The following is a 14274-nucleotide window of genomic DNA, read 5'->3' as shown; positions in this document are numbered from 1 at the left end:
ACCCCTACAAATGTTTTTTTTCCTCACTTTACTGTCATGATTGTCAATCACAAGAACAGAGTTGGATCACTTTGCCATAGGTCAAACAGGTGGCCAATGAAGATAAGAAAGCAAAAGGATTATCACACTGGTCATAATAACTGATTTTAGAGAGTGGCTGCTGGCTATACATTTAGATAAAACAAGTGGTAAAATCATAACTCTGTAGCGACCATTGTTATGTATATCCAGACTATTGTTGCTTTCCCCTAAAGCTGTTGTCAGGTGTGTATTGACTAATAACTTTGGTATTTACCTGCATATTTTTCAAATTTTGACAAATTGACCTTTCCTGGCATGTATTCTATTTAACTATGTCAAAGTTGATGGAAGGCCAGCAAAACTTCCAAAATCTATGTACTTCCAGTTTCTGTCCTATGGAGATTTTAATATAAAGAAAAATACAGTACTGTACTTTGCCCCAGCAGGCCCACTTTTGCAACAAAACTTGGATATACACACTAATTTCTGGGTGACATAGGTAAGCAATGTTGCCAGATTTAACTTTGTATTTTGAATTTAAGTGAAATAATACTTTTAACTGTGGTAATCAATATTGAAAGGGTTACAGTTATATTTTTAACATTTCTCATTCAAGTTGGTCAATCTCTCTCTTGTACAACACTCTCACTTTATATAATTTTTATTATTGGTCCCCTTAGAGTTGTATAACTGAGAGGTCACTGTAGCTTAGTTATGCTTCCATGATATTCTCATGCAACATGATATTCATCTGTAAAAATTTTAGGCAAAATTTTTGGTTTATTTAGGCACTTAAGTTACTTTTAACCATATTTTAAATTGCAAAATATTTATGAGAATATGTAATGCAATCCTATTTATTAGAAATTTTTCTGAACTGACACTGATTCCCCAAGTAGACTATTTCATTTAAATTATAGATTAACCTGTGATCACATGCAGGGTTTTTAAACAAGCATAAATGCATAACTTGACAATATTCTGCTGATTTTTCATGCATAATTACACTGCATTTAATTGCTGTTCCTCAAAAATGATGATTCTGAAAAATCCTGTAATGTGTCTTATCTACATGTATGCCAAACTTCAGTATCATACATTGTTTAGTTTATGAAATATTGGTTTGCTTACAGAACATATGAAATGAGTTCAACTGGAAATAAATAAGAGGGTTGAGGTATTTTCCATAAGGAAAATACCTCAGAAAATGACTTTTCTGCATTTTTGGGCACAAAATAAAGCCATAAAAATATTTAAATTGTTGAAGGTCATAGCACTCCAGGCTTTTTTACAGACCTCTAAATGTTCAAGGTTGTAGAAAATGGCAGACAATCATGTCATTACATTACACATAGCTTGCAAACATCCATGACATCATGACTACTTTTTTTGGAAATTGTGAAAGACCTCTCTGATGTCAGGTCACCAAAAATCACATCAGAGCACCATGTAACACATGTGATCATATGACAATAAAGAAAAATTGTACAAGATTGCATGCCTAAAGTGATGATTTTTCACAAAGGTTTTTCAAAAGTTTTGAAAATATACTTAAGCTTATTTTCAAAGCTGTTTGTGAAAGTTAAAGTACTTGAATGATTGAGCAATCAGGTTTTTTCAGTTCTAAAATATAGTTTATTATTCAAAATGTATATAGTTTAATTCATTTTTAATAATAATAATAATAATAAAATCTTTTATAGTAGACTGAGGCCAGGAACAAATAATTTCAGTACATCATCTCACCAGTTATTTGGACAGCCACTGTTAGTTCCAGTACCACGTAATGGATGCACGTATAATATTCTGTTTCAGTCTATTATCAATAAAATGTCGTAAGTTGAAATTTTGTATATTATGTGATTATATATAACAGTTTATGTTAAAAAGTAATTTTATTTTTAAAAAAAAATTTAAATTTTTAAATAAGTTCTTAAATCAATGCTTGAAGCTTTTACTAAGCTTAATGTTGTCTGTATACTGTAGCTTGCAGCAATTGCAATTTTGAATGTTATTCCATGCTAGATCTTTCATTATATATTTCTCTGAATTAATTAATCATTGATTTCTAACTTATCAGGTTAAAATAGTCCTTCAATTTAGGTGATTCTTCAACTATTTCTATTTCTTTTTTTCATTCATTTTTTACAAAGTAAAATTTTGATTGATTCTTTAAAAAACTATCAGATAGGATAAAATATATGGCAGTTTTTAATGGATATCTAACTTAAGTTGGCACCTGTCTAAACAGACAATCTCTACACTAATACCAAGTTTGTGTGTATGTAAAGAATATGTACGTTAGTTTTCAAAATAAATCATTTAAAATAATTTTAAAATACAGCTTAGTTAAAGTAATATCTTATGTATCTAAATGATTTTGAATTGTGCATTTTTTTTATTGTAAGATGAATTATCAGTTTAAAATTGAACAAAAAGTTTTTAATTAATATGTAATGTAATTATACTATACTATTATGTACAGTACATACTATTTTAACCTGATTTAGTGTTTCACTAAAATAAATCAATATAAAAAATGTTTTTACTTTCTGCAGCGCACACTGTACTCTTCTCCTTATAATTTTATTCTAATGTTGAATGATAACAATTACACTGGAACTTGCACTTCTGTCTGATAACTGATAAATTTCTTTTGATATCATCAAAAAGATATTAATGATTAAGATGACCTGATTTCACAGATAGTAAAATTGTATATTTCATCAATTCTAAAACATAACAAAATAAATAAAATACAGTACAGCATCGTTTATCCGAATCAATTGGGGACTGGGGTTGTTCGGATAACTTAATTTTTGGATAACCGATTATGCACGAAAAAATATATTAACCTATTCCATGTTGAAATTTTTCTCCATTGCGTGTCGCTTCATGTTGAATTTTAGTCAATGTTAAGCCTAACGTAAACTTTTTAAAATAATAATCGTGGCTATTGTATCGTTAAAAATTATTTCTTTATTTTTTATAAACAAAATAAATATATTGAAAAATATAAAAACAAAAAAAAAATATACTTTAGAAGTTAATCTAGTATCAAAAACGTTCGATTCAGCACGACACACAGTCCTCAGAAAAACACCACACAAAAGTGCCAGTGCTGCCAGCTTAAACACAAATCAACAAAAAAGATATTGGAGTAGCCCAAGATATAGCCAAAGATTGCAGCGCCACAGCACTAGCAAAAATTTAAATTTGCCGACTGGAATTCTTTCGGATAAACGACGCTCTACTGTGTATATATATTTTATTATTTATCAAAAATAATTATTTATTAACTTAAATGCTTTTAGAATAGAATCCAAAAATGATTGATTATATATATATATTGATTATTTAAGATTATATTCAGTTATACTAATTATCATTTTATACAGTAAGATAAGTTAGATTATAAAATTAAGTAACTTTCAATTATGATTTTTAAAAACATATCTGAAGATTAATAAATAAATAAATGTTTATTTATTTGCATTCTCAGCAACTAGAGGTGTATTCAGAATTTTTAGTTGAAGGAACCAATCACACTCTCACAAAGATACCTACACACTGAAGAAATAGTTTGTTCATTTACAAATGATAGTGACAAAAAACATTGACTGTTACTAACCATAACTTTTTATGTGGACTCGTTTAAGCCATCTAAGTTTTTCAAAACAAATATTTACAAAAAATATAAATAATTGTTGTCTATATTAATATATTTAAAAAAATAAATTTCATATATATATTTTTAAAATTAAAATTTAGTGGAAACATTACTTTAAAATAGTATTTAATTTATATATTTGATTATAAAAAATAATTTTTAATACTTCGGTACTGTTTGTATGTTTATCATAGTCGGTATGTGAAAGAATTGGATACTGATGATGAATGGTGGAATGAACCTAATGACCCAGATAGGCTAAATGGAGGTGAGAAATTTAATTTCTACAAAAGATTTGTAATATATTATAATGATAATTTAAATAATTTTATGTTTCACAAGTATTACTATTTAAAATTTATATTGATGATGAGAAAAGACTAAATATAGAAAGAAATAATTTATTGTATTTGCTGTTATGTATAAAATATCCAAATTTTTTTTTAAATTTTGACTACTTGGATGAGAAACTTGGGATTATTTCCTTTATATTTAGCTTAATTTTTTTTCTATGGCTATAATTTAATATGAAAGTTATAATCTGTCATCTGTAATTATATAGATATTGATTATTCTGTTGATACTAGATATAGTTTTTAGATAAATCCAATTTTGTTTTTGTATAATAGATATGTTTCTGAGAAATCCATGTAAAAAGATACTGTCATATGAAATAATAAACTGAAGTGTGAAAAAACTTAGATACACTTATTTAATAACATGTAGCTCCTCCCTGAGCCCAAATAACAGTAGCTACATGATGTGTCATAGACTCTACATGGTGTCTGAGTTGTTACACAGGTATTTCAATCCAGACACATCCAACGGTTTTTCATAATTCAGTGCATATTTGATAGTTTTGCAAGGCATTGAGTAACATTTTCAGTGTCCCATAAATGACTTATGGGTTTCAAGTTTGGCAACCGAGGTGACCAAGGGAGTAGCTGAAAATCTGTCAAGTGTTTTTGAATCATTGTTGTGCCGAGTAACATTATCCTGCCAGTACAAACCATTACCATAGCAAGTCTAAAGGGGTACAAAACATCTGCCACAAGATTAGTATACATTGCACCTGTTAAAATCAACTGCAATCTCACCATTAGTCCCTGTTTATGCCAACAGTATGTATAAAATATTTATGTATTCCTGGTAAACCCTTGTAACTGTTGCATGAGAAAATCCAAAAGTGGGTCACTATCTGTGACTACCTCACAGATAGTGACCCATTCTTTCTGCTCCAACAATATATTCACAATCAAACAGCAATAAATCCTTTAAATAGCCCATTGCTACTATAACCAAACTCATGCATAACCAATAAGTATTGTATCTACAGTGTCAAAGGCAAATGTTTCAGCTCAAAGCATTTCCCCTGTTAGTAAAAGGTAACATTACATGTGCTGCTGTCTCTAATTTTTTATCACTTCAGTTTATAAACTTGGTTTTTTAAAAACTGATAAAAATATGACAAACCAATTTATACTGTATAATAGGATTTATTTAAACAAAATATTTCTTTTGGTTTATTAAAGATTAGATTGATCAGATAAAGCAATGCAACACTTAGGTCAGGGGTGGCCAAAATGGCGCATTGGACGATTACAAGTGGCGCTTCAGTTAGTTCTGAACAAAATTGCCAGATTTGGCTTTTTTGCAATTAAGAATATTATATAGAAAAATAAATTTTTTATAGTCTGTCTTGGCAAGTTCATTTGTTGCACAATTCGTTACAGGCTTTATTTAATGGTTAAAGAGTGCNGCAAAATTGCCAGATTTGGCTTTTTTGCGATTAAGAATATTATATAGAAAAATAAATTTTTTATAGTCTGTCTTGGCAAGTTCATTTGTTGCACAATTTGTTACGGTCTATTTTGCAGATAAAATGAGTATTCTCCATATAGTAAATTACAATGTATGCATGTATTTTGAGTCTTGCGATCTTTATTTCCGATCAGTTTACAGGCGTGTAAATGGCTGAAAACATTTAACATTTATTGTGATTAAAGTTATTCCAAGCTGATCTCGTTCTCAGTGCCAATAATTGTGGTGCAGAGTAATCTTCACCAAACAAGACTCTGGCAACAATAGCACCATCATGAAGCAATCACCCTCTTGTACAGGAGATCATTGTTGACTATTGTAAATTGGTGCTTCAATAAACTGTCATAAATTAATTAATTCAACTGCCGTGATTAAGTTATTCCCTTTTCTTTCCTAAGCGAAGCAGATTTATTCTTATCTCTATTTATCAACCCCTAACATTGAATGTAAGACTGTATAAAAAGTGTTTGAGTTATATGGCACATTTGAACTCATCTGTCAAAAAATTGGCGCATGGTATGCAAAAGGTTGGCCACCCCTGACTTAGGTGATCTGCCAAAGGAGAGGGTGTCTCTCAGGAGGATTTTTATGGAAAACTGATCCCTACTTAGATTTTAGATATGTTAAGAAAACTTAAAAACTCTACACAGCCAGTTTAGAACTAACTGCTACTAATGTTATCTGCTCAGTCACCGATATACCTTTGTATTGAAAGAAATCAAAAGTAATCAAATTGTCAAACTACAAATTAAAGTTTTTCTGGCTGAATTCAAAATGCTGATTGTCACTATATGCATTCAAATAAGTTGCAAAAAACAGACAAATCTCAAAATTTACTTGAGCATGTGTAACAGCCTTAAATGCAAATTCCAAGAATTTTTGCTTTAAAAAGAGCAGTTTGAATTCAAGAAAGGAAAGTAAATATATTTTTTCTTAGAATTAAAATCAAATGGAAATTTTAAAAAGGCACATTTATTGAAACATGTTAAATCAAAATAAATTTGGGAAAAATGTAATTCTCTTTTTACATGACTATGTTAAATCAAAATTGTAAGACAAATCCATATAAAAACAGAATTTGGTAAATTTTTCATATTACTGATATGACCAAAGCACAGGTTAAAAGTTAAATATAGTCAGTGGTGATGTATTTTTAATTGACAGTATTTATTATCTCACTGAATGACAAAAGTTGATATAAGCTATAAATCACATTATAGTTCAAATACTGGAGCATTTATTTCTTTATTCTTATACTGTGTAAAATAAATTTTTTTAAATTAATATTTTCATTATAAATATTTTTTATTTATAAAATAGAAATTGAAATGGCAAACATAGATGAATATGACAGTGATGTACAAGATGATGATGCTGATGAACGAGAAAATATTCACATGTCAGAAGGAAATATCCCTCCACTCTTTACTTTAAGTAGTGTAAATGCTTATGGTAATGTTGAAGTTGAGAAAATTAAAGATGATGAAAGTATTTTGCAACTTAGTAGTAAGTATATTTTAATTTATTAATTAATTCTGCCACACCTATATGTAAAAAATGTAATGATCATGTTACTATGTTAATGTTAATGCATATGTTAATTATTAGACGGATACTATGATTCTTTGAATATTTTTTAAACCTTAGTTATTGTGGCATTGGTGGATTGTATCCTACTTAGTTTATACTAGTGTCTAGGTGCTATGTTTAACCAAGGCATAGAAACAGAAAAATCTGTTATTTTGTATGCATATTGTATGTGGGTTTGTTTGTTTGTTTGTTTAAGAATTTTATGATCATATGACATGTGTTTAGTATGACTGCTTTCTGTAATAGGTTGTACTGTTATTAAGTCTTAATGCTTTTTGAATTTAGTAATTGATATGACACCTTCGTAAGAAATGATTACAGGGCACAATAAATATTTTATCCATTCTCCACAGATGCTTTATCTCATGGACAAGTTCTATTAAATTTTTCAGTGTATGTATTATGTACGTTGTAAGTATTTTGGTGCAATGTCTGTAATGTGTGCAATTTTGTTTCTTGCTCATCCATCCACAAAGATATGGATGGATGAGCAAGATATATGGCTGGCACATAGCATTTCTGGTATCACTGTTTTCCAGGCCTGTCATATGCATCATACACTGATGCTTTTAGGTGTCCCCACAGGGATTAAGTCTGGGGAATGTGATAGCCATGGAACAGGACCATGTTGTTCTGTCTAGTGGTTATCAAACTGTTCTGCAAGCCCACTGACGTACATCTGTCAGTGAATGAGCTGGCATGCCATCATGTGGTACCAAAGCTGTTGAATTTGTGGTAAAACAACTCATCAAGGCATTCATCCACCATCTTGTTTAGGATGTTGAGATATTGATCTTATTCAAAATGTCATCAATGAATCCTGGACCAAGAAGCTAATCATCCCAAATTCTACACCAGGCATTTAGGGTAAAATGCACTTGGTGTCATATACACTCATTGCTGTCAAAATTAGCACACTACTGAGGAGTTGTTGGAATCAAATAGAATTGTACATGTGTGAGTGTAATCTATACTAATATATAAAGAGATAATGTTTGTATGTATGTAAGTTTCGTTGCAGCAGGTAATCTCCGAAACTACTCATCCGATTTCAAAAATTCTTTCACCAATATTTAAAATGGAACCTCAGGGTGGACATAGGCTGTATATTATTCCGTTAAACATTCATATAAATTAAAATATATAATCTAGGTTAAGGCTTTTATGTCCAACAGATGGCGCTACAAGTATGACGCCCTAAGTTTGCTTTTCTGTGAGGCATTACGCTTTTCTGTGAAAATGAACTAAAGTGGATCATCTTCTATCTATTTATATAAATGAAAATGTAATGTTCGTTTGTTCCTACCGATTCCTTTTAAATTTTGACACAACGCTGCATTCGAATGCGCACGTGTTTTTATATCATATATGTGTCGAAATTTTCCACACTGGGGGTGATGGACAGGATTAAGACTTACAGTAAAGAACTCTGCTTCTATTTATACTATTCAAGATGCAGTTTTTTGCATTTTTGATTGCATTTTAATAGGGTATGTCAACAGAATGTACACTAAGAAGGAATTTTTCGTAAAATTCCCCCTCCCCCCACAGGGGAAGTGTTATACATTTATAATAGATACATTTTGAGCCACAACAATGCGTGGCGGGGTCTGCTAGTGGTGATATAAGTAAGTGATTACAAAATGAAAGCAAAAGAATCATTTATTGCAGGAAAACTTACAAATAAAAGGAGGTTCTAGTATCCTCTAATGTGAATACACAATGTGATATGGGCAGGCAATGAAGGCATACAAGTACTATATGGTGTCCTGCAGTATCTCTGTTCACAGTTGCTGCAAGCAGTCTCTAGTTCAGCCAAACTCCTACGCTGTCCAACTATCCAGGTGATCCCAGACATGTTTGATTGATGACAAATCAAGAGACTGGGCAGGCCAGAGAAGTGTGGCAGAGACAGTCCTGTGTGGGATTGAGCATTGTCTTGTTGGAAAGTGTCTCTTGCAAGCCTGCCACTACTGGAGGTGACCAATTGTCATATGTGATGGCACCTCAGACCATCACACCAGTTGTGAGGGCAGTGTAGCACTCCAAAGCATAGGCAGGATTGAGGTGTTCACCACAGGGTCTCCAGACATGAATACGGTCATCATCAGTGGCCAAACTAAATCTGGATTTGTTGCTGTAGATGACTCGGTTCCATTTCATAGCAGTCCAATCTCATTGGAAATGACACCACTCCAAACAGAGGTGATTGTGGTGGCTGTCAATAGCAGTACATGTAATGGCCGCAATACTAAATGTTCCTCACCCAGTCACCTCAAAATGGTATGGACAGACAGACACGGGCCTGTAATGATGGCACCATCAGTGTCTGGATGGTGGACAATGATATGGTTGGCTGTGTGCGTGCTTGAGTTAAATTATGTTACCTTGGCTAGTGGTCTGCCAAGGGTGTTTTGAGCCTGGGCTCTGTGTGTGTGCACACTCTCTCTTATCCACTGGTCCCAACACTTTCTCCTTCTCACAGTGTAGTCAGAATGGCCTAGTTGGTGGGCTATTCAGCGAGATGACCATCCGGTTTCTCTTAACCCAATGAACCTTTCCCTCTCAAACTCAATTGTTCATATGGTCTTTGATTGTGATGTAAAGGCATCTCTAATGATGCAGCACCACTCTGCAACAGGTAAACTACAGACATGAAGCCTTTGTGCACTTTTTTGTAGGCCAAGGAGGACACTGTTTAATGTTCTCTGCTGACTTTATGCAATGAGCCATCACAATATAACTCTTATCTTGAATTTACTGGTTATAACTCTTATCATTTCTTCATCTGCATGACTTATCTGCATGCCAAGTTTTGCAATGATACAACAACTCCTTGCTGTGCTTATTTTAAGACAATGAGTATATGTTGTTGCATTGTAGAGTGCACACTATCCACTGGTGGACATTGTGATGATTAGCTACTCTGTTATGGAAAAATATAGCCTTGTCAATCCATAAAATATACTGAAGGAATTATGGTTTATCAAGCTGTAGATTTAAATCATGTTACTCAATTGATGTGTGGAATCCTCTACATGTTGTTCTGGTTGCAGATAATAGTGGAATGGGTGCATGTCGTGGTGACAAAACATTAGGTATATTTGTATTCACTGCAATCTGTAACTTAATCTAATCTGACCAATGCTAGAAAGATCTCTTTTGCCTCTGGATACCTGTTTAAGTTGAGACTGTATACCTAACGCTATATGTTTATAAATCAGGTACCCCTGAAACAGATGTGTTTAGCAGACACCCATTCAGAAAAAAAATGTTTCATTTTATAAATTGCATGGAATGTTTAATTCAATATATTTACTATAAAAAATTTTTTGATTTTAAATAGTTTTGGATAATTCATCCATATCATTATGATAGACTTGTTGTGACTCAGCATTATTGTCAGCAATATCAATTCTGCTTCAAAGCAGATTTTACAATGTTAGTTTATAGCAGGGTAGGCAACCTATAGCAGACTGGATGATGTTTAGTGACGCACTGATTGAATAGAAATGTAGTAAAAATTATATTTTAATTATTAATTACACATTTAAATGGAAGTCATAGTTTAGTTTAGGCCATGGTACATTAAAAATGAATCTCTTGCTTGTATATTTACATTACAGCTCATGCATTTGCACTCTTTGTTGCTATCTACATGTTTTGCAAGCACTTCACATGTAGGAACATAATTTAATTAGCAAAATTAAAACTTCAAAATTATATATTTTTGAAGTCCATTATAACCGGACTAATTTTGATAATATGTATAACAAAATTGGTAGAATCATGTCAGCGTCCAGAATAACAGTTTAACTTAGTATTTGTATGTATGTGTTGTGTTTGTGGTTTTTTTTTTTTTTTTTTTTTTTTTTTTCTNTTTTTTTTTTTTTTTTTTTTTTGAATGAATGAATTCATATTGTCCCCATTTTTATTATTTAAATTTTATGCTATGATAAAATTTAAATTTAATATATTAAAGATTTGTGAAATTATTTTTATGCATATTTTTTATTTTTTTATTTTTTATTTTATTTTTAGATAAAACATATATAGCTGTTGATTGGCATCCTAAGGCTAAAGAGAAGTTTTATGATGAAAAAGAAGCAAAGGTGTGTATTGAGATCTATACATTTGTGATGTTACTTTCATTATAAAAAAAAATGATTCTGCCATTGAAAATAAAAATATAGTTTTTGTTTATATTTCTATAATATATACAAATTTCTTTAAAATTAAATGATATTTCATTTTATTGTTTATATTGTAATTTTTTGATAGGAAAAGTTATAATTTAAAATTTTTTTTTAAATTAAAATCTCTGCCAAATATGTGGGCAATCCAGAAAGTAATTTACACTTTGGTCACTAGGGACATGGGGTTGGGTAAGAGCCTCCACTTTGATGTCAGTGTGTTCCCTTATTCATTATATGTTCAGCTGTGTTAGTGTGGGGTTTGTGTTTCTTCTGCTTTGTCCACTATAAATTTTTAAAATTTGTGCTGCAATTGAAAATTCCCTGAGTTGTGAAGTGCAATCAGTGATTAAGTTTTTGTTGGTAAAAAAACCACAAACCAATTGAAATTCATTGTCAACTTTGTGAGATATACAAAAATGACATAATGAGTGAAGGCAGAGTGAGGCAGTGGTGCATTGTGTTTAAAAATGGCTGCACTGATGTTCACAATGCAAAGCGGAGTAGCCAACTGAGCATTTTGACTGATGAACTGGTAATGAAAATCAATGGAAAGGTTTGTGAAAACTGCCGTTTCACAATTACAGAGCTCTCGTTTGAGTTTTCACAAATTTCACAGAGTTTGTTGCATGATGTTGTAATGCACAAGCTAGGCTACCATAAGTTTTGTGACAGATCGATACCAAAAACCTTGTCAGATGACCACAAAAAACAGCACATGGTAACATTGTTGACATTTTTGGAAGCCTACCACAGAGATGATGACTCACTTCTTGATCATGTTGTAACTGGGGATGAGATGTGCATAAAACAAGTGAATTATGAGACAAAAAACCAGTCTATGGAGTGGGAGACACAAGTTCTCCCACAAAACCCTGGAAATGTTTGCAAACATCAGCCAGAAAGATCATGGCAAATCAATCAGCTGTATGAATTTAACATATTTGAAAACTAAAAATTGGTTTTTCAAACATCTTCGAACATCATCGTTCTAACATTCCAGTTTGGAAGCCAGTTTAGTTAAAAACCTGAGGTAGGCCTTGATGAAGACCCAAAATGTTTGGAAGTTGCATTAAAGTTCTGTTACTGGTTAAAAAGGTTTTGTTTGTATTTAATTTACTCCAGTAATTTGAGAAGGAGACAGTTATACTACATAATTATTACTATATAGTTTAGAAAATTCAAATTAAATCATATAACTAATTAAATAGGCCTATGATATAATTTGCCACACAGCACTAATTGATAAATTAAAAACGTTTTAAATTAGAAGAATGCTTTAATTTAAGCATGTCACCATCATAGGATAGACTCAACAATGACAAATTTGATGTAATATGTTGATTGGTGATGACTTCAATTTTATTTCTATCAATGTCATGATTGACCTGTTTTTAGCATAGGGTGCTAAATAATGGATTTTTTTACATTTAAAAATGCAAAATTAATTTACAATGACATTGTGCAGCTTTTTCTGAAAATTCATTTAAGAAATACACCAAATTTTTGCAAAAGGATAAACTTTAGCATTTTTGGACTGAATTTTTACATTATTTTTTTGAAAATGTGACCATATTTTTATATTTTAAAATATATCTTGATATTAATGTTTTTATTTTATAGTAAAATCTACAAAAAATATGAAAAATAAAGGAAAATAATGTTAATAAAATAATGATAAACCTTCATTTTAACTAAATAGTCAAGACAGATTCAGAAGATTTTTAAACACTATTACTTTGCAAATTGTCTGTGTGAGGGAACAGTTGAATATTTCATTTTAATTCAAGTTGATATGAAATTTCATCCATTAAATAGTGTCAAAGCATTTTGAAATGGAAATGGATTTTCTTTTTCACATTTTTTAAAGCTCTCTTTCAGTTTTTCATAAAAATCAACCAAAACTGAGACAAACTCATCCATACCACAATTTATGCAAATCCATGAACATTTAACTATGCAGTGAGGTAACAAGTAACTGAACTGATAAAAAACAAAGAAAACAATGTTTCAATTTCACTTTGTTAAAACACAAGGTTCCTGTGCTTTTCCTACATTTCGGTCAGTTTTTCCAATTAGTGACTTAAGCTTAACCAAGATGCTACTGCACTTTTTGTGGTTAATGCCATGATCTTTTTTCTAACACAAATTTCTCTTGAACCTGACTTGTGCAATCAGATATATTCTCCACCTTTGGAATTGTAATGATTTCACTTCTCAAATCTGATTTTGTCTATTGATCTAAAGGTCAATAGACAAAAATGGATAAAATTTATTAATCATTATTAGTTCCTTACTTTCAAAATAAACTGATTTTTATAATACATTTATAAAAGAAATTGAAGTAGTTATTATGTTAAATTTATTTTTTATCCAATAGACATAACTTAGTTATGATTGATTAATTTCATACAAACACATTATTTTTATTTAATAGGAACATGATATTCATGAATCATTAAATGTAAGATGGTCACAAAAGAAGCAGGTCATTCAACTTAGTGAATGTTTAGAATTATTTACAACAACTGAAAAATTAGGTGCTGAAGATCCATGGTATTGTCCCGAATGTAAAAAACATCAACAAGCTACAAAAAAGTTTGATTTATGGTCATTGCCTCAGGTATTAATAATTCATCTCAAACGCTTCTCATATAACCGTTATTGGAGAGATAAAATTGATACTCTTGTAGAATTTCCTGTTAGGTAAGAGTTGTTCTTTTAAAATTAAAATTTCATGTTTAAATAACTTTTTCATAATAATTTATTATTACAGTGGTCTCAATATGGCAAAATATATCATTAATCCTCATCATAATCCTGCTGTTTATGATCTGATTGCAGTAGCCAATCATTATGGTGGAATGGGTGGAGGACATTGTAAGTATTTTAAATATTTACAGTAATAAAATGACCTTACTTACATTTTTATTAAATAATATTTAATATATATATATTAAATATATTAATATTTAATAT

General features: G+C 30.8%; 1 protein-coding gene across 1 annotated transcript in view; it reads left to right on the top strand.

Moving 5' to 3' along the window:
• LOC111621532 (ubiquitin carboxyl-terminal hydrolase 4-like) overlaps positions 1 to 14274 on the top strand; it is a 119038-nt gene that overhangs the window by 89593 nt on the left and 15171 nt on the right. Inside the window, exons 16-21 of the mRNA XM_023363690.1 lie at positions 1725 to 1856; positions 3886 to 3959; positions 6833 to 7018; positions 11144 to 11214; positions 13733 to 14001; positions 14072 to 14175. Coding sequence (XP_023219458.1) covers positions 1725 to 1856; positions 3886 to 3959; positions 6833 to 7018; positions 11144 to 11214; positions 13733 to 14001; positions 14072 to 14175 — 836 coding nt within the window. The remainder of the gene's footprint in view (positions 1 to 1724; positions 1857 to 3885; positions 3960 to 6832; positions 7019 to 11143; positions 11215 to 13732; positions 14002 to 14071; positions 14176 to 14274) is intronic.

The sequence above is a fragment of the Centruroides sculpturatus genome, unplaced genomic scaffold, assembly GCF_000671375.1.
Source record: "Centruroides sculpturatus isolate CEXI.00-Female unplaced genomic scaffold, Cexi_2.0 scaffold272, whole genome shotgun sequence".
In the NCBI taxonomy this organism is placed as follows: Eukaryota; Metazoa; Arthropoda; class Arachnida; order Scorpiones; family Buthidae; genus Centruroides; species Centruroides sculpturatus.
Note: the sequence above shows the minus strand (reverse complement) of the source record. Positions and strands in the feature narration are given on the sequence as shown.